General features: G+C 38.2%; 1 protein-coding gene across 2 annotated transcripts in view; it reads right to left on the minus strand.

Moving 5' to 3' along the window:
* Window positions 1–21,229, minus strand: part of EDIL3 (EGF-like repeats and discoidin I-like domains 3) — a 486,664-nt gene that overhangs the window by 350,951 nt on the left and 114,484 nt on the right. For both annotated transcript variants that reach the window (XM_010863387.1, XM_010863386.1), the window contains exon 2: window positions 3,251–3,379. In XM_010863387.1, coding sequence (XP_010861689.1) covers window positions 3,251–3,379 — 129 coding nt within the window. The remainder of the gene's footprint in view (window positions 1–3,250; window positions 3,380–21,229) is intronic.

Consider the following 21,229-nt stretch of genomic DNA (forward strand, 5'->3'; position numbering starts at 1 on the left):
TTTTTTTTTTTTTTTTGGACAAAATCCTAGTACACTCTATTCTTCTGCATCAGCACTACCCAACAGCAGGGAAACAACAGTAATGGGCCAAAAATGTTCCAGAGAAGTAGTAGACTTTTTAAATTAAAAAGGCAAGGTGGTCTTTAATGATCTAATGTTCATATATTTTGTAGCAGTTGTTGCTGTTTAGTTGTTTGGTCGTGTCAGCTCTTTGCAACTTTATGGGCTGTAGCCCACCAGCTTCCACTGCCCTTTGGATTTTCCAGGCAAGAATACTGGAGTGAGTTGCCATTTCCTTCTCTGAGGGACCTTCACAACCTAGGGACCAAACCCGTGTCTCCTGCATTGGCAGGAGGATTCTTTACCACTGAGCCACAAAGAAAACCCAATAATTAGTTTTAAAGTCATGAATAAAATAAGGTAGGCTGGATATTAAAGATATTCCTATTAACTATTTTTATTCAATACATACTTAGTATTCCCTGATTATACGCAAGAGTTAAGAAAGAGGTGGAAGAAATGTGGGGGCTTCCCGAATAGCACAGTGGTACAGAATCCGCCTGCAATGCAGGAGCTGCAAGAGACACGAGTTCGATCCCTGGGTTGGAAAGATCACCTGGAATAGGAATGACAACCCACTTCAGGCTTGTTGCTGGGAAAACTCAACGGACAAAGGAGCTTGGCAGGCTACAATCCCCAGGGTTGCAAAGAGCTGGACACAACTGAAAGGCTGAGTACATAGACATACAAAAGAAATATTAGGCGCTTTAGTAACAGAGAATAATGAATCTAAGTAAATTTTAATTATATAAGCATTTGATTTTTTAAAAGTCTCATTGAACTATGAGGAATATGGTAATATGTTTAGTTTTTAAACTACTGTAGCCTATAGTATTGGAGAAGGCAATGGCACCCCACTCCAATACTCTTGCCTGGAAAATCCTATGGACGGAGGAGCCTGGTAGGCTGCAGTCCATGGGGTCGCTAGGAGTCAGACACGACTGAATGACTTCACTTTCACTTTTCACTTTCATGCACTGGAGAAGGAAATGGCAACCCACTCCAGTGTTCTTGCCTGGAGAATCCCAGGGACAGGGGAGCCTGATGGGCTGTCATCTATGGGGTCACACAGAGTTAGACACAACTGAAGCGACTTAGCAGCAGCAGCAGCCTATAGTATCATTCTGATAAAATGACAAATGTTGTTTAAAAATATGGCCCAAAGTATTCAAGTATTTATTTCAAAATTCTATAAAGATACATATCCATATAGTCAAAGCTCTGGTTGTCCAGTGTCATGCACAAATGTGAGAGTTGGACCATAAAGAAGGCTGAGAACTGAAGAACTGATACCTTCAAATTGTGGTGCTGGAGAAGACTCTTGAGAATTCCTTGCACAGCAAGGAGAGCAAACCAATTAATACTAGAGGAAATCAACCTGGGATATTCACTGGAAGTACTGATGCTGAAACTGAAGCTTCAATACTTCGGCCACTTGATGCAAAGAGCCAACCCACTGGAAAAGATCCTGATGCTGGGAAAGGTTGAGGGCAAAAGGAGAAGGGGGTGACAGAGGATGAGATGGTTGGATGACATCATTGACTCAATGGACATGAGTTTGAGCAAACTCCCATAGATACTGAAAGGCAGGGAAGTTTGGCATGCTGCTGTCAATGGGACTGCAGAGTCAGACACGGTTTAGTAACTGAACAACTGGCTTCTTAATTATTAAAACACATTTGCCTCTTCGATTCCAGATTTGACTTTTATAAAGCAGCAGCCAAAACATTATATACTACAAATCTAAGGCACTGCTGATTTGGGGTCAGTGGACTCAAAATATAACACTAAATTTTAAGTCTATTCATATATTTTTTAGGAATACTTATGACTCTATTCTCAGAGATATAGACTTTTGTGAGGAAAGATTCCTCATATTAAACCCTGAAATTCACTGTACATACTTGGAGACTTGTCAAAGTAGTTAAAATTTGTATTCCTATAACACTGCATCAAATCCCCTAAACTAGTAGCAAGTTAATAAAAGCTTTAAAAGAGAATTGTCTTTGAAATGAATCAAATGAGCATAGTATCTGTTAGCAATAACATAATTAACTTTTTCAAATATACTACATTCTTATCAATGTAACATAAAAAATACAAGTGAGATACACTTGTACTTTAAAAAGTAAAGCACACTAAAATGCAATAGGTAGTAGCCAAAAATGGCTGGTTAGTGGTTTTATTTAATTATTCTTTCATTCATTCAACCAACAGTTATTGGGTTCCCATTGCACATTAACTATAGGTGCGTTAGATACAATGATGAGTAAACACACTGATCCCTTACTATAGACACAATTACTTCTCTTCTTCAAAACTATTTTTAAAATGCTATGAAAACTTCTGAGTTTCAAAGTTTATGCTGGTTGACTGAGCTTTAATCCAGTACATAATTTAGTTTTCCTATATTGAACAGATACAGTCTACTTTTTTATTCTTAGTATTGACATGAAAAAGACAATTTTTTTTTTCAAATGTAACCATGATATTACTTTTAATCAGAAGAAAAAATATCTATATAAATTTACATAGTGCTAAATTATTTAAAGTACCATTACCTTCTCAGTGGGGAGTAATTTTGAAATTATGGAAGCTATCCTGAATCCATAATGATATATGCCAGTGAAGTACTTCACACATGAAAACATTTTGAAATGTGATCACTGACTGATATTTACCAAGCATGTTTTTGAAACTCTGAAGAACAATCCAGCTGGAATAATTTTTCTTTCATCATATATTTATAGTCTTAGAAAAATAACGATTAAAACAGCTATAAAATGTTGATGAATATTTTCAGGCACTAAAATAAGTTCTATTTTATTTACAGTGACTATTTAACTTGACTAAATTGACTTGGGAATTACTTTCCAGTGAAAATAAAATTTAAATGTATATTAATATTAGAAAGATAAGAAATTTATTATATTCAAGTAGTACTTACAGTGCTTTTAAATTATAATGTTAATCACTAAGTCATATTTTTAAATTATTTGTGAGCACTACAAATAATAATATAATTTATTAAATAAAAATGTTAAAATTGAGAGACCAACAGAAGATTACACTAATTAGCAACACACAGCAATCTTATACAGAGCACCCATAACACACTGATCTCCAAATGTGTCAGTCATTCATGAAAACAACGATGATAGCTATTGAAATGCTTAAATCTTGCACTTACCAACCTCCACAACACTAGAACAGTTGGGACCTGTGAAGCCATCTGGACACTTGCAGGAAAAGGAACCATCAGACAATCCTGGCAAGCAGATACCTCCATTTTCACAAGGATTGGGATCACAAATATCACCTGAGAAATAAAAAAACAGATATTGACTGTTTTTGCCTTAGACACTAAACTGTATTATTTTATAACTCCCACTCATCTTCCTTTGGTAACATCACAATACTTTATATAGATTTACAGATAAGGTAGGCAAGACCCATTTGAAACCATGTGCTTCTAAAAGAAATGGTCTGTCACAAGGTTAAAATTAAAATTTTCAATTCAAACATTGCATACTAGGTTGCATACTAAAAGCAAGTAATGTACTTTGGAATTCTTTCATTATGTATAAATGAAAGATTTTCTAGTTTGTTAAAGATTAACCAAAATGTCTGCAGTTGACCGGTCTGCTAATTACTCCTATAAATAACCTATCTATATCCGCACATTTTGCTTGATAACTTTGCAAGTTCTCTCAGTAAAGGGGGTGCTTATTTCTTGATGTCTAGAGTCTGGGCTTATCCATGTGACTTGCTTTAGCCAGTAGGGTGTTAAGAGACTTAAAGTCAGTTGATATTTGATAAAACATTTTAATCATTCTGCTTCTTTTCTTGGAACTCTGCCATAGCCCTGAGAGTAAATTCAGCCTAGCCTGCTCAAGAGAACTGAGAGGAAATATGCAAGGAAAGAGAAATAACCTGTGCAGTAACCAAAACCAAAAACACGTGGCATGGCTTTAACACAGGTAGTGGATGGAATCTGGAAAAGCACTGAAAGAATGGCCACAGGAGGCTAGAAAAATGGGTTCTCTGTGCTATATAGAGATGCAGTTGGTAAGACTATCACCTGAGGAAACTCTGGTGAAAGAAAATGTACCTAATAAACTTCTGTATATGAGTAATGGCGTTTGTAGGCAGAATGTAAAAGTGTCACTTGATTTAATAACTGTATTTTATAAGGTATGATAAGAAAGAGACATGCTAAATAAAGAACGGATGAGTTTGAAAGTAAAGGAATAGGGAGGCACCAGGACTTATGATAGAAAACAAAACAATTTCTCAACCCCAGCTTCTCAAACCAGTGGAAGATCAAATCCAGAGCTTTGTCAGAAAGACATGGCTTCAGCATAAATATCAAATGAAGGCTGTAGCTACAAGACCTTTGTGAAAACATTTCATGTAACTCAGGTGCAGCCTGAAAGAATCTCTCAGCTAAATAGAAAGAGATTCTAGAAATCTTAAGGATATTATCCCTGAGCAGCCTGACAGATCCACAGTAGTGCTGATTAGGTATGGAGTGATAAACAGGCTTCAGAGAATCACGGGTGTGGCTTTGCAAAGAGCATGTGAATCAGATTCAGAAAAGCCCATACAACTTCTAAAGGAGCTTTATAGGTAAAGGTGCCATCTCCTGGAATAAAGGGGAATGAAGCTTTTAAAAATTAAAAAAAAAAAAAAAAAAGCAGCGGGGCCCCAACTTCCTTAGTACTTGGTATTTCGAAGAACTTTATTCCCCTACAGAAGTTTTCTCATGAATGATTTCATCTTTTCTCCAGACTAACTGCTCTAAAACTTTACAAAAAAGGAAAATGGAGGTTAAGATATTTGTGAAATTTATAAAGCAGGTCATTAGCTATACTAACATGATAGACTAAAATACTACATTGGCACTGGATAAGGTATTAGAAAAAGAGTCCTGAAATAAGTTAATAAATGAAAGAATATGCTTTGGGATTACCATAGAATTTAGCATGGCTGAACCCTGGAGTATTTGCTTGGTAATGACTGAAAAAGTATAAATATGTCAGGTCAGGGGAGATTAAAAAGTGACATCACCAATTATCAGTTGAGGAGACAACAAATGTTTTTAATATGTATTTTAGAGCTTTAACATGGTCAGATATATTTTAAGAAGACTATTCTGGCAGCATTATCTATCAAGTGCATTTGAAAGTGATGAATGGTAAAGATATTTCAATAGATTATTTATTTATCTCTTTATGTATCTAGCTAGTGAGCCATTCAACTATTCCTCCATTTGTCCATCCAACTATCTATTCTTTGAGTACCTATTTAATGATAGGCACCAAGTGGTAACATAAGAGACATATATAAAGAGTCCTTATGATCAACAAGTACAGATCCCACTACAGGAGATGAAAAAGATAGAAACAATTAAAGCACATGGTAATAAGAACTATGATTAGTATACATGATCCAAATCATAGGATCACAGGAGACTTCTAAATGGATCCGGTGCTGTTCAGTGATGCAGAAGAAAAGAAGGTACATGCTTAACATCCCAGGAAAAGAAAATAACATATATGAAGGAAAGAGATCACTACGCATCCTAGGAACTTCAAATAGGCTACTATAATTAAAGCACAGAAGAGTATGATGAATAGAAAGAAATGAGTAGAAAGAAACGTTAGCATGGTCATCTAGATAAATGCCTTGTATGCTGTACCCCAAATTCTGAAGGTTTTCTGTCGGCACTGAAAAATCATAAAAGGACTTTACATATGAGCAAGTATATGATCACATTGGTGTTATGGAATGCTGACTTAGGCAACATTGTGTTGAATCAGATGGGGGACTAAGCATGAATCTTCTGAGGTAGTCCCATAAAAAATGACAACTTCCTTAACTCTCTTTAGAGGTAGCCAGGGACAAGGAAAGCAATGTAAGCGTCATTTAAACCCAATCCAGTTAATAAATGCTAGCTAATAAGACAGGAAATGATAGTCCCCCCAAATTACTACCTCCCCCATTAGAAACAAGGGGAGATTGTCTAGAAAGTAAATTACTAGTTTAAAAGTGTGATCCTGCTTGTCTTTCTTCAGTGTGAGCAAAGAAGCACAGCTTTGTACAGTCAGACTAACAACACTGCCATCTGCTCACTCTGTACATTGCATAAAGATGAGTATTAACACCGAAGCTTTTTTTTTGATAAGACGTCAGTCATATTTCTGTGCACTGTGAATACTACGAAAGAGAAGTTCTACATTCCCCAGACGAGGATCTGTTGTTGCAGCAATGTCAACAAATCAAGGAACATTGTGGATGTTTATATTGATTTATTTACACTGACAAGCGTGATCTCCACAGGAGAAAGGCAAGGCATGAACAGTGTCCTACAGGCTCACAAGAATACAGGCTATATTTATACATTTACCCAAAACCCAGATCCCTCATTCTCATCCCTCTCACTCCTACAGCCAGTTTCCTTTATGTGAGCTCACCCAGAGTCGCATGAGACCACGTCGTCGGGTCCCTTTGGTTGACCCCCCATCACACAGAGCTTTGTTGTCCTAAGAAACCTTTCTTAGTACTTGTGCTGCCTTTTCTAAGTGATAATACTTAATCTAGTTGATTTTCTACTGGCGTGTCTGCCAGTCATATGATGCTTCTGTGGTCACAGTGAGACAGGATGGTCTGTTTACCTCTCATAGCTCGTAGATGCCAGCTGCTCTTCAGCTGACCTGTTTTCTCTTTTGTACTTCTTGTTCTTTCTGCTTATTACTTATTTCTAAGATGTTAATATTGTAAAAACCCGTATTTTATCACCATTATTGATATCTACTCAGTGTCTTTCTGAAACATAGAAAAGAGGTAATAGATTTGACCAAATTGTGCCAGTAGAACTAAGAGGACATTGTGACCAAACTGATGCGTGGGTTGAGGGAGAGCAAAAAATCTGGACTGATTTCCAGAGCTCTTGCCTGTACAACTGTAAGGCCATCTTTCATAAGGAAATATAATGGATTCATTGTTAAAGGAATTATTGTGTTTAAGAAGTCTGCAGAGGTCCTATAAAGGTATTGAACGATCAGATATGAAATCGGACAGCGTTTGATAAAACATGGATTGTTAAGTATGGATGTGAATACTAGAATCCAGTGAGAGTCATTAAAGGGAGGGGAGGGGAGCAGAGCAAAGGGGAAAGGAGAGGGGAAGAGAAGTCCTTGGGCACACTAACAAATAAATGAGAATAAAGAGGGAAGATTCTTCGAGAGAGAAAGAGGAAAAAAATAGTGATAGGCCTCTTCCACAACAGTATGTATATCCAGTCTATTCACTTAGGGTCTAATATGTTAAGGACTGCCTGAGATTAATTAAAGGCCCTCACATGTAGCTGTGATAGATGGATAATGTCAGCAAAAAAAAAAAAAAAAGAAAGTTTAGATGGGCACAACAGAATCCAAACACAATTAGGGTGATAGCTGCTGCTGCTAAATCACTTCAGTCGTGTCCGACTCTGTGCAACCCCATAGACGGCAGCCTACCAGGCTCCTCTGTCCCTGGGATTCTCCAGGCAAGAACACAGGAGTGGGTTGCCATTTCCTTCTTCAATGCATGGAAGTGAAAAGTGAAATCGAAGTCCCTCAGTCATGTCCGATTCTTCACAACCCCATGGACTGAAGCCTACCAGGCTCCTCCATCCATGGGATTTTCCAGGTAAGAGTGCTGGAGTGGGGTGCCATTGCCTTCTCCTAGGGTGATTAGAGGATATGCTATGTACTTGTTTCCCCACACCTAATTATTAACAGCACCCTTGTGTCAGCTGGGTTCTCCATGAAGACAAAGAGTATAGCAAGTTTATTAAGAAGTAACACCCAAGAAAAAATGAGGAAGAAGCAGAAAAGGGCTGGGAAAGCTTTGTGATGCAGATCTGACACCTGTGAAAAGAAATGGGTGGTGATGGGGAGCAGGGAGGTCACTGAAGGAAGACTGAGCCTAGGAGTCTCAGTCTATAATGCAGAATTGACAAAGTCTTAGCTAATCTACCTGGGAGCTCCAGAGCAAAGATTATACTTTAGAGGAATCCCCCAAAGGCAGAAATGACCAGACACTTGCTCAGTTTTTGGCAGGAGGAGGCCCAGGCAGAGCAGGGCTCTAAGGCTCTAATGGGATCATGAAGAAAGTGCTACCAAAGAAAGTCGGTGGAAGTTAAGTGCATTCATTCTTTGCAGCCAAACAGCTTGTTCTTTCTTGAAAGGATATTGGAGCCATGCACCTTCATGTGTACCAAAGTCCTCTTTCACCCTCAAAGCTGTCCTGGTTTGGATAAGTTACATAGTTACTTTGGTCAAAACCAAGGTATCTTAGCTTTCTTTCTTTTATCTACACCCGCTATCTCAGTAGGCTGATACCTTCAGTTGAGTTCAGTTGCTCAGTCATGTATGACTCTGCGATCCCATGGACTGCAGCATGCCAGGCCTCCCTGTCCATCACTCCAGGAGCTCAAACTCATGTCCATTGAGTTGGTGATGCCATCCAACCATCTCATCCTCTGTAGTACCCTTCTCCTCCCGCCTTCAATCTTTCCCAGCATCAGGGTCTTTTCAAATGAGTCAGCTCTTTGCATCAGATGGCCAAAGTACTGGAGCTTCAGCTTCAACATCAGTCCTTCCAATGAATATTCAGGACTGATTTCCTTTAGGATGGACTGGTTGGATCTCCTTGCAGTCCGAGGGACTCTCAAGAGTCTTCTCCAACACCACAGTTCAAAAGCATCAATTCTTCAGCACTCAGCTTTCTTTATAGTCCAACTCTCACATCCATATATGACTACTGGATAAACCATAGCCTTGACTAGACGGACTTTTGTTGGCAAAGTAATGTCTCTGCTTTTTAATGTCTCTGCTGTCTAGGTTGGTCATAGCTTTCCCTCCAAGGAGTAAGCGTCTTTTAATTTTAAGGCTGATACCTTAAGTAGAAACCAACCCTTTCTGGCTAAAATTTCAAGTCTAATTCAACTGTACTTCAGGGACTTCTGATTCTCTGTCATTTCAATTAATCTGAAAAAGCATCAGCTTAAGAATCCTGATTAAAATGCAACTGACTTCTGGATTTCAAGTCAGTGCTTTGTTGTCTCTTTGCCTCCCAGTGGACGCGTTGGTAGAGTCTTTTAAAACTAAGATGGCAACTGGTACAAGAAGACAGGCTCAGGAATGGAAAACAGGACAATACACGCCTTCATGGTTCTTTATTTCACTGTCAGCAGGTTCCTAAAATATACCTCTGCAGATTGTAATCTGTGTGCAGTGTTACACCTTGATGCTTCGTGGCTGGCTGGCCTCACCTGCTTTAGATTAGGACAGATGTGTTTAATTTGAATCTAACTATGTTTTACGATTCCATCTGCAGTTTATGGCAGACTCAGGCAAATTAAGCTGATGCCGATTTTCCTTTTGGCAATCGAATGCAGCAATTATTTTCTCCAGGGGCAAGAAATCATTGCAGGCTAAATTTAACTTCCCATTTGCCTGCTCTCTCCCCCCACTCTCCAGAGTTCTGTTTGGACTGGGACCATCCTGACTGTGCTCTGTGTCCTCCTCATTCTTCTCACTGACCCACCACCTGTTGCCAGTCACCTCCTGTTCAAAATGATTTAGGGATGTCTTATTTCACTTTATTATCAATTGCCTGATCTTTTAGCCAAAATCACAAAGTGTGTATGAATCTATAAAATCCAGCACTGCAGAAGACAGTGCAGAAAAGAAGAAAAAAAAAAAACACTATAATTTGTACCATTATGACTGTGGTTGTGTTTTTCTGTGGGCTCAGTATACAGCCATGCAACTTGTGATGTAGGGAAAAGGAGAAAATTCTATGTTAGCACTAACCTGGGAATTAGGTGGACAGAACAGCCAATTTGCCTCATTGATATGTAACTATCTGATGGTTTATGCACTGAGTTTTCTTTACATATTACTGCTTATCTCCAGTTTACAAATCAGAGAACCCCAACTCAGTTATCATGTATTGATACTCCAGGAACCAAACATTAGACACTGGGAATGTTGCCTAGATGAAGACACATATGAATCCTGCACTCCTGAAATTCATAGTATAGTGGAGGGGATGCACATAAGAAACTGACAAATAAGCAAGGTATTGTCCACTGTAACAAAAACCATGCTGGGGTGGGGGAAAGGTAAGAGGAGGACAACCTGATGAGAAAGGCAGTGAATGTAACTAGTTACGGGTGCCTCTTGAGCTGAAGCTGAACATTAGCCAGTCATGTTAAAACCTAAGAGTCTTCTAAGCAGAGGGGATAGCAAATGTGTGGCCTGAGTGATAGGCAAGAGAGTGATGAATTCAAGCAATACGAAGGAGGCCAGAGTGTCCAGAATACAGTGGTAAAGTGTCACTAAGTGGTTTTTGTCAGCAACAGAGTTTTAGCAGGAACGGAGTTATAACTAACGCCCCACATTTGATTCTCTGTCCTTAGGATAATCAAGGACATTTCTTCTAAGCCTACTCTTACTATATTATCAAACATCTACTGAAAATATATTATTGTATTTCAATTTTTTAGATATTAATATAGGTACACAGTACTGTGTTAACATAATGTTGTAAATATATGAATAATTTATTTGGATGAATGCATGCATCTCCATTTCCTTGGCTCCTTTAGCAATCCAAGAAGCCACCTACAATATATCTGTACCTTCATCCCTGCCCTCTCATTTCTGAAAGAAAATTTGTATACAGATGCAATATGAAAAATAAAAAAGTAGTAACATATCTCTAAAGCATATAGCTATACTAACACAAGATATTAATATTAATTTCTTCAACATCTCTGCAAACTAAATGTAAAAACTGTCACAGTACATATTTATATGTGGTTAAGTAAATGGAGACTATATTTTGTTTTACTTTGGATCTTTTTTAATGGAATTATAATTGACAAATAATATTATATAGTTTCAAGTGAACAACAAACATGGTGATTTAGTATTTTCATACACTACAAAATGACCACCACAACAAGTCTAGTGACCACATGTCCCCACACAGAGTTATTATAATGTTACTGACTATATTCCCAGTACTGTAATATTACTTCCCTGTGACTCTTTTATTTTATAGCTAGAAGTTTGTACCTCTTAATCCCCTTCACACTTTTCACCCATCTTCCAACCCTCTCCCCTCTGGCAACCACCAGTTTCTGTTTCTGTTCTATTTATTCACTTGTTTTTGTTTCTTTGTCTGTACTATGGGAATTGTGGGATTTTAGTTCCCTGAGCAGCGATTGAACCCCAACCTTAGTAGTGATAGCTCAGAGTCCTAATCACTAGACCACCAAGGAATTCCCCTTGTTCATTTGTTCCAGTCTTTAGATCTACATTTTAGTGAAATCATATTATATTTGTATGCTCTGTTTGACTTATTTCACTTAGCTTAATACCCTCTAGGTCCAAGTTTACATGATCAATTAATCTATGACAAAGGAGGCAAGGATATTCACTGGGGGAAAAACAGTCTCTTCAATAAACAGTGTTGGGAAAACTGGACAGCTACCTAGAAAATAATGAAATGACTACTTCCTTACACTATACATAAAAAATAAATTTAAAATGGATTAAAGATTTAAATGCAAGACCTGGAACTATAAAACCCCAAGAATAAAATAGGCTCTAGGCCCTTTGACACCATTCTTAGCACAATTTTGGGGGTTATGTCTCCTTAGGCAAGGGCGACAAAAACACAAATAAACAAATGGGACTACATCCGTGTAAAAAGCTTCTGCACAGCAAAGGAAACCATCAACAAAATGAAAAGGCCAACCTACTGAATGGGAGAAGGTATTTACAAATGATATATCTGATAAGGAGTTGATACCCTAAATACATAAAGAACTCATACAACTTAATATCAAAACCAAAAAACAAACAACCTGATTAAAAAACAGACAGGGACCTGAGTAGACATTTTACCAAAAAAAGACATGCAGAAGGTCAACAGGCACTTGAAAAGATGCTCAACATCCCTAATCACCGGAGAAATGCAAATCAGAACCACAGTGAGATACAAGAGAACATTTAAATTCATGTTCTACAACCAGGACAACCTCATCTTCCGTTGATTGCTCTCCACTGAACTTGGCAGCTATACTATCACTTCATTTAAACCTGAAAGAAAACAAAAGCTTTGTCTTCAACTGCACAAGTTAGAATTTGAACCAACCTGTAGACAGAGTACTTGGCAAAATGAGCCACTTCTCATACACAAGTGAGCAATAACTCTAGTTAAAATGAGATAAAGTTCAGGAGAATTTGCATAGTCAACCTGGTAAAACTCACAAATGTTAGCACCCTTATGACTTACTGCCAGTGAAATCGTACAGAACAAAATAAATGTCACTTCTGAATCAACAGTAGGACTGAATTTACTTTGGTGTCTCTTGAGAGACCATTTATGCTGAATACTGCAATTTCATTTGTTCCATGCTCTAATGAATTTGATGCATAGACTTTTATTTTAAAGTCTTTCTTTGCAAGCTAAAGCTTAAAGAATGTGGACAGTTTAAAAAACAAAACAAAACACAGTTCAAAAGGTTTGATGTGATTGCTAGCTTCACTTGTGCTTTAAAAACAAATTTTAGTTGATGTTTCAGACCATCCTGCAATTTGGAAGAGAAAGAAATAAGATTAAAAAAAAATAAGAATATTCGTGTTGAGAGGATCTGTCATTTCACTGGAAAAATCATGTAACGCACTTGTAATAAAAGAAAAATTAACACCTTGATGTCCACAGGACTCCCAAATGACCACATGCAGCTACGGAAGACACAAATCTAATGAAAGAACAAGGAAACTTTGTAGACTCACTCAGGGCTACACTAAAGCTAATTTAAAGCAGGATGTTTCTTAGTTGTTTTTGGTGTTTAGTCTCTAAGTCCTGTCTGACACTGCACCCCCCTGGACTTGTGGCATAGGCCCCTAGGCTCCTCTGTCCATGGGATTTCCCAGGCAAGAATATCAGAGTGGATTGTCATTTCTTTCTCCAGGGGATCTTCCCAACCCAAGGACTGAACCCACGTCTCCTGCATTGCAGGCAGGGGAAGTCCTTCTTAGCTGTTAGCCAGTGGTTTATCCCACTATTTTTAAAGATAGTTTTTTCTTCTTAGATAACTTTTTAAATGTGAGAGAAATATAGTACTGAAGATAGTTAGATGGAAATCAGCAATAATTTTGAGTGTTGACTATTTGAATTTTACATCCTTTACCACACAGCTTCAATCAAGGCTAATTGCATGAAAATATAAAAATATTTTGGGCTCTACATTTTGAAAAAGGCTTTTGGCATATTTTGTATTTTAAAACACTCTAGAGAGTCCCTTAAAATAACAAAATCTAGAGTTTTTAGAATTGAAAGGGACATTAGAGATGATCTAACCCAGTGGTTCTCAAACTTTGCTGAATATTAGAATCACAGGGGAGTTTTTAAAATTCCTGATGCCCAGTCCAATTAAGTCAGAATCACTGGGGTTGGAAAATAGACTTCTACATTTCCTAAAGCTCATCCAAACTTTTCAACTTATTAAAGAAGGAACACAAATAAAAGAATGTGAGGAAGGAAAGAAAGGAGGAAGGAAGAAAGTTTGTATTTCCTGTTTTCAACTGAGAGGAAGGCAAAAGAGAAGAGAATTTATTAGACTAGCTTTCTTGGTAGTTCAGAATGAGTTATGAAAAAAAATACCTGCAGGAAGTCAGAATCAGCAAATTGAAAATAAAGGCACACAGCATGTTAGGGAGAGCAGAACAGATACTACTTACTACTAACATATATTGAATTTCCATAGAATAATTAGCTGGAACTTTATAAATCACCAGCTAATTCAACCATATCATGGAATTCCCAAGTATTTTTTGACTATATTATTTCTACCTGTGAAGAATATTCATCAAGTTAATATTAACTGAAGCCCATTTACATGACATTGAGAGATAATTGCTGCACATATTATGGGACCCCTGATAGACAATCACCTGCTCTTTATAGAGTCTAACAAAAGACATAGATAAGTTGACAGGTGGTTATCAGAGCATGTTAGGTCTATGAGAAGGGAAACTCCTGGTGCCAAAGGATCATGAAAGAGCTGCATCAAACTCTGCCCTGTGAGTTAGGAAGCTCTCCCAGGGCAAGTGATCTTCAATTCAAAACAAGAGGATTAATGGAAAGCAGCCAGGCAAAGGGATGGCCCAGAGATCCCCTGCAGAGGGGAACACATGTGCAAATGTAGGGAGCAGAGCCAGAGCCCTGCTTAAGAAACAGGATGAAACTCATTTTAGCTAGACAGAAGAGAGAGAACAGAAATGCAGAGGCAAGACTGAAGAACAGGAGTTGCCCAGGGTGTGCAGTGTCTTTAAGACACTCCTAAGGAGTCTGAGATTTCCCTGGTTGCTCAGATGGTAAAGCATCTGCCTACAATGCAGGAAATCCAGGTTCAGTTCCTGAATCGGGAAGATCTGGAGAAGGAAATGGCAACCCACTCCAGTATTCTTGCCTGGAAAATCCCATGGATGGAGGAACAGGGTCGGCTACAGTCCACGGGGTTGCAAAGAGTCGGACACGACTGGACGACTTTACTTTCTTAAGGAGTCTGGGCATTCCTGAGCATAAAGGACAGCCATTTAGGGGTCTAATCTGAAGGGTGACATGATAGTTCACCCTGGAAGCAATGTGGAGAATGGATTACAGGAGGAAAAGCCCGAGGGTGACAGACCAGTGAGGAAGTGGCAAATTTTAGTCTTGCACGAGGGACTGCTGACTTGCCTTGGAGTACTAATGGAGAGAAGTGGATCCCAAAAGACATATGGAGAGAGGACATTCATAGAGCCAACGGGATGGCTGAAAAGAAAGAGAAGAACTAAGGATGAAACTCATAAATTAAAATTTAACAAAAAACTCTGCCTTTCATTTTGATAGAAAACATGGTCTAAGGAGCAAGTGTGGTGATGGTGATGAAGGGGAGTGAAGATTTCTGTTTTGGAAATGCTTGGACAAAAATGTCTATAGCCATTCACTTGGAGATATTCAGTGAGAAGATAATTTTATCGATTTGAACCTGTGGAGAAAGATTCAGTTTAGAGATCGAGCAATTAGCATAAAGTCTATCTTTTAAATCATGGAAATACAAACACAAATTCTCAGAGGTGTTTCTGGAAACACGATCTAGAAGTAGATACATGTTTCTACCTTGTAATGGAGAAGGAAATGGCAACCCACTCCAGTATTCTTGCCTGGAGAATCCCCATAGACAGTCCATAGGGTCACAAAGAGTTGGACATGACTGAGTGACTAAGCACAGCACACCTTGTAAACTCTCTTAAGTGTGGAATCATTTCAACTTATTCACCGAATTCTCCCCATGGCAAAGACTGGCGTCTGATCATTTTATTCAAATAAAATGCTATCAAAATGAAAATTGTGTGGGAGAGAGTTGGAAATATATTTAAAATGGCAGAAACCTGATAAGTGTTTTGGCGTTGATGGGAGGCAGCTATCAGAACAGAAGTTAAAGGGACAGTAGAGAAGGAAATGCTCAGAAGGTTTGAAAATCACTCAGTTGTGTCTCACTCTTTGTGACCCCATGGACTATACAGTCCATGGAATTCTCCAGGTCAGAATACTGGAGTGGGTAGCCTTTCCCTTCTCCAGGGTATCTTCCTGAACCAGAAATTGAACTGGGGTCTCCTGCATTACAGGTGGATTCTTTACCAACTGAGCTATGAGGGAACACTGTGAAGGATGGGCTTCAGATATATACGGAAGGAATCACCTTTGGCACGAGGAGGGATCTGATATAATACAACCTGGATGTCTATATGTTTACAGATGCTTAAGCAAATTGAGGGAGTTTTTCTGGTGTCTTCTCTGTGTAGCAGGGCTGCTGAAAATATGATGGGATCATAGGCTTGAGTAGAGTAGAACGTAAGTAATATGTACTTGCAGTAAATAGAAGGTTGCTGCCTGGAAAGCATAGGAAAAAGCCTGAGGGAAAGGAGTAGGGCCCAGCTGGGCTTGGAGTCAAGAACTGACACCAGCAACAGGTACCCAACCTTGTTATCTGGTTAGAGGACAATAGCTAGTGCTCAGGCAGGAAGAAGACCCTGACCCAGGTTTGTTGTGTTACCAGACAGGTGTGATGGAGGTCAACAAAAGAGTGACACCTGACTGCTTTGGATTTTTTAATGCATAAATAAGATAGCTTATTGTGTGTTATGCTCTAAAATCATATATTTTTCTAATTATGAAAAAATTCTAAACCCAGTGAGTTGTTCTTTCAGAGACTATCATAGTTCTTCAGTTGACAGCAAAGGACAAACTAAAAGATAGAATTTGGCTGCTGTATATAAATAATGCAGTACATCATGATGATAACACTTAGTCCATCAATCCTTGTCAAGAACGCAACTCACAGTGACTTTACAAAAACAATCAGCTGCTACAAAGATGAAATCCAGTGCCATATGCAATGGTGGAAGATTCACATTGCCTTCTTTTTTAGACCTTAGACTGTGAATTATTTCGTTTCTAAATGTAAAGCTGCACAGCCACAATAGAAACATAATCTCCAAGGAAAATTAGTAGAAAAACAATTGGCTATATTGATGACTTATTAAGCATAGTGACTCAAGAAACACCAGGACATTTTATCAATCATCACATTACTCATTTAATTATGTTTTTCAGGTAGAAAGGGTATGTAATGCTAAAATTAGAGAAAAAATTTTCAAAGTCTAATTTTGTGTTTTATTTAGAATCTTCTTTTTAAAAGTCATAATTTAAGACAGCAGTAAAATAACAGTTTCAAACTCCAGCACACAAAAGTTGAAGTAATATATTTCACTGTTTTAAGGGCAGCCCCGACTATTTATTGCTAGAACGTTTAAAGTAGTCAATTGTTTCATTAAATAACATGTTTATAAACTGTGCCACTGAACCTGACTATATATGTTCCTCCATTTGGTGCGTGGAGGAAAGAAATCACAAAAATTAAAACTAGTCTTTTTTCAGCTAAAAATAAGCAATCGAGACACCTATCTAATTTACAGAATGTAAGTCATATTTTACAAGTCTGATTTAGATCTTGATTAAATTTTATAAAAAATGAATGATTTCATATTTATCTTTTACAGTAATATTTTCACATGAAAGCAACACTTTATAGAATAGCTGCCGGATACTCTAATTTCAGGTAATCTCTAACATTTCAGAATTTATGTCATTTATCCAAAGATTAAACAATCTTAGAAGAAACATAAATTACTTTGATAGGCCACTGTCTGTAGATAGCTTCCTGATAAACAATTTGATATATTTATTTGCTTGGTTAAATGTTCATATATCCTCTGATTCTATCATTACATAATTCAGCCAATGTTAGAACATTTCATTATTGTATAGTAATATTAATATTTTCGTGATTATGTACCAAACACTATACTAAGTGCTTTATGGGTATTATATCATTTAATCTTCATAATATGCCTATGATAAACTTTGCTGATATTGTTAATAAGCCTCATTTTATTTATGAAAAACTGAAATTTACTGATGTTCCAAAATGTAAAGGCATAGAATAACAAGGGCAAAATAAAATTCACATGTAGTCAGCATGGCTTCAGGAATAAGAAACTAGGAATGTTGGAATGATTTCCTTTGCCCCTGTTTTCCTTCACCTTTCTGCTTCAAGTTCTTTATTTTTTAAAAGTTCTTTTCATTCTCTGACTACAGGTCAGTTATTTAGTATTATTATGTATTGTCTACCTTCTCATCTTTGGATAATTACAGTCTCTTGGAAAATTAAGTGGATGAATAACATATGAATCATTGTTTGAGTCAATGATAGCAAGTACTAGAATAATACCTGGTTCACAGTAGGATATATACACACACATACAAATATATGCATATATATGGGGAAAGAGTATCATATTCATATTTGAATGAACTTATATATAAGTTCTATTAGCACAAGAAACACAATGATGAAAATTATTTGAAAATAATAAAACACTTGCAATAGAAATAAAGCCTTTAGAAAACTGAGGTAGCATATCTCACCAGCAATTTGGCTAGAAAGAGGTAAAATCCAGGTAATATTTCACACGCTGATAGCACTGTCCTTCTGTTGTTGCAGTCTGTATTGCATACAAACATGAACACAAAAGGTTTTTTTCCTTAGACTTTAAGTTAATAACAACATCTTCATTTTATTGATCACTTACTGTGATCCAAACACCTTCATTTTCAGAAAAAAAAAAATCAAAACAATTGCCTATATTCAGAGCATGTGAATTCTGGCAACAGAATTAAATCAAGAACCTGAACTATTAATTGCCACTTTTTAGCATTATGCTAAAATTCAACATTTTTCCTAATTCTAAAAACAGTATATGTTCTAGGGAAAAAAAAATCGAGAGACACATGCAAAACAGGGAAACTGGACCCCTTCTCTGCATTTCATTCTTGAACCCTAGCAGTAGCCACTGTAGTGAAGTTCGCTCAGTCGTATTCAACTTTTTGCAACCCCTTAGACTGCAGCCTGCCAGGTTCCTCTGTCCATGGAATTCTCCAAGGAAGAACACTGGAGTAGGTTGCCATTCCCTTCTCCAGGGGATCTTCCCAACCCAGGGATCAAACCCAGGTCTCCAGCATTGCAGGCAGATTCTTTACCATCTGAGCCACCAGGAAAGCCCACTGTTACCTCATTCTTTTGTATCCTCTGTGAAATTTACAAATCAGTTGCAAGAGGGCATCAGAGGGCAGACGCACTGAAACCATACTCACAGAAAACTAGTCAATCTAATCACACTGGGACCACAGCCTTGTCTAATTCAATGAAACTAAGCCATGCCCTGTGGGGCCGCCCAAGACGGGTGGGCATGTTGAAGAGGTCTGACAGAATGTAGTCCACTGAAGAAGGGAATGGCAAACCACTTCAGTATTCTCGCCTTGAGAAGTGCATGAACAGTATGAAAAGGCAAAATGATAGGATACTGAAAGAGGAACTCCCCAGGTTGGTAGGTAACCAATATGCTACTGGAGATCAGTAGAGAAGTAACTCCAGAAAGAATGAAGTGATGCAGCCAAAGCAAAAACAATACCAATTGCGGATGTGACTGGTGATAGAAGCAAGGTCCGATGCTGTAAAGAGCAATATTGCATAGGAACCTGGAATGTTAGGTCCATGAATCAAGGCAAATTGGAAATGGTCAAATAGGAGATAGCAAGAGTGATCGTCGACATTCTAAGAATCAGCAAACTAAAATGGACTGGAATGGGTGCATTTAATTCAGATGACCATTATATCTACTACTGAGGGCAGGAATCCCTTAGAAGAAATGGAGTAGCTATCATGGTCAACAAAAGAGTCCGAAATGCAGTACTTGGATGCAATCTCAAAAACGACAGAATGATCTCTGTTCATTTCCAAGGCAAACCATTCAGTATCACAGTAATCCAAGTCTGTGCCCCAACCAGTAATGCTGAAGAAGCTGAAGTTGAATGGTTCTATGAAGACCTACAAGACCTTCTAGAAGTAACACCCAAAAAAGATGTCCTTTTCATTATAGGGGACTGGAATGCAAAAGTAGGAAGTCAGGAAACACCTGGAGTAACAGGCAAATTTGGCCTTGGAATACGGAATGAAGCAGGGCAAAGGTTAATTGAGTTTTGCCAAGAGAACGCACTGCTCATGGCAAACACCCTCTTCCAACAACACAAGGGATGACTCTACACATGGACATCACCAGATGGCCAACACCAAAATCAGATTGATTATATTTTTTGCAGCCAAAGATGGAGAAGCTCTATACAGATCAGGAGAAGACCAGGAGCATGACTCAGATCATGAACTCCTTATTGTAAAATTCAGACTTAAATTGAAGAAAGTAGGGAAAACCACTAGATCATTCAGGTATGACCTAAGTCACATCCCTTATGATTATACAGTGGAAGTGACAGATAGATTCAAGGGATTAGATCTGATAGACAGAGTGCCTGAAGAACTGTGGACGGAGGTTCATGACATCGTACAGGAGGCAGTGATCAAGACCATCCCCAAGAAAAAGAAATGCAAAAAGGCAAAATGGTTGTCTGAGGATGCCTTACAAATAGCTGAGAAAAGAAGAGAAGCAAAAGACAAAGGAGAATGCATTTGAATGCAGACCCCATTTGAATGCAGAGTTCCAAAGGATAGCAAGGAGAGAGAAGAAAGCTGTCCTCAGTGATCACTGCAAAGAACTAGAGGAAAACAATTGAATGGGAAAGACTAGAGATCTCTTCAAGAAAATTAGAGATACCAAGGGAACATTTCATGCAAAGATGAGCTCCATAAAGGACAGAAATGGTATGGACCTAGCAGAAACAGAAGATATTAAGAAGAGGTGGCAAAAATACACAGAAGAACTGTACAAAAAAGATCTTCATGGCCCAGATAACCGTGATGGTGTGATCACTCACCTAGAACCAGACATCCTGGAGTCCAAAGTCAAGTGGGCCTTACGAAGCATCACTCTGAACAAAGCTAGTGGAGGTGATGGAATGCCAGTTGAGCTATTTCAAGTCCTGAAAGATGATGCTGTGAAAGTGCTACACCCAATATGCCAGCAAATTTGGAAAACTCAGCAGTGGCCACAGGACTGGAAAAGGTCAGTTTTCATTCCGATCCCAAAGAAAGGCAATGCCAAAAGGAATGTTCAAACTACCGGACAATTGCACTCATCTCACACGATAGTAAAGTAAGGCTCAAAATTCTCCAAGCCAGGCTTCAGCAATGCGTGAATTGTGAACTTCCAGATGCTCAAGCTGGTTTTACAAAAGGCAGAGGAACCAGAAATCAAATTGGCAACATCCGTTGGATCATCGAAAAAGCAAGAGAGTTCCACAAAAACATCTATTTCTTCTTTATTGACTATGCCAAAGCCTTTGGCTCTATGGATCACAATAAACTGTGGAAAATTCTGAAAGAGATGGGAATACCAGACCACCTGACCTGTCTCTTGAGAAATCTATATGCAGGTCAGGAAGAAACAGTTAGAACTAGACATGGAACAACAGACTGGTTCCAAATAGGACAAGGAGTATGTCAAGGCTGTATACTGTCACCCTGCTTATTTAACTTATATGC

Source organism: Bison bison, unplaced genomic scaffold (assembly GCF_000754665.1).
Source record: "Bison bison bison isolate TAMUID 2011002044 unplaced genomic scaffold, Bison_UMD1.0 scf7180017864490, whole genome shotgun sequence".
In the NCBI taxonomy this organism is placed as follows: domain Eukaryota; kingdom Metazoa; phylum Chordata; class Mammalia; order Artiodactyla; family Bovidae; genus Bison; species Bison bison.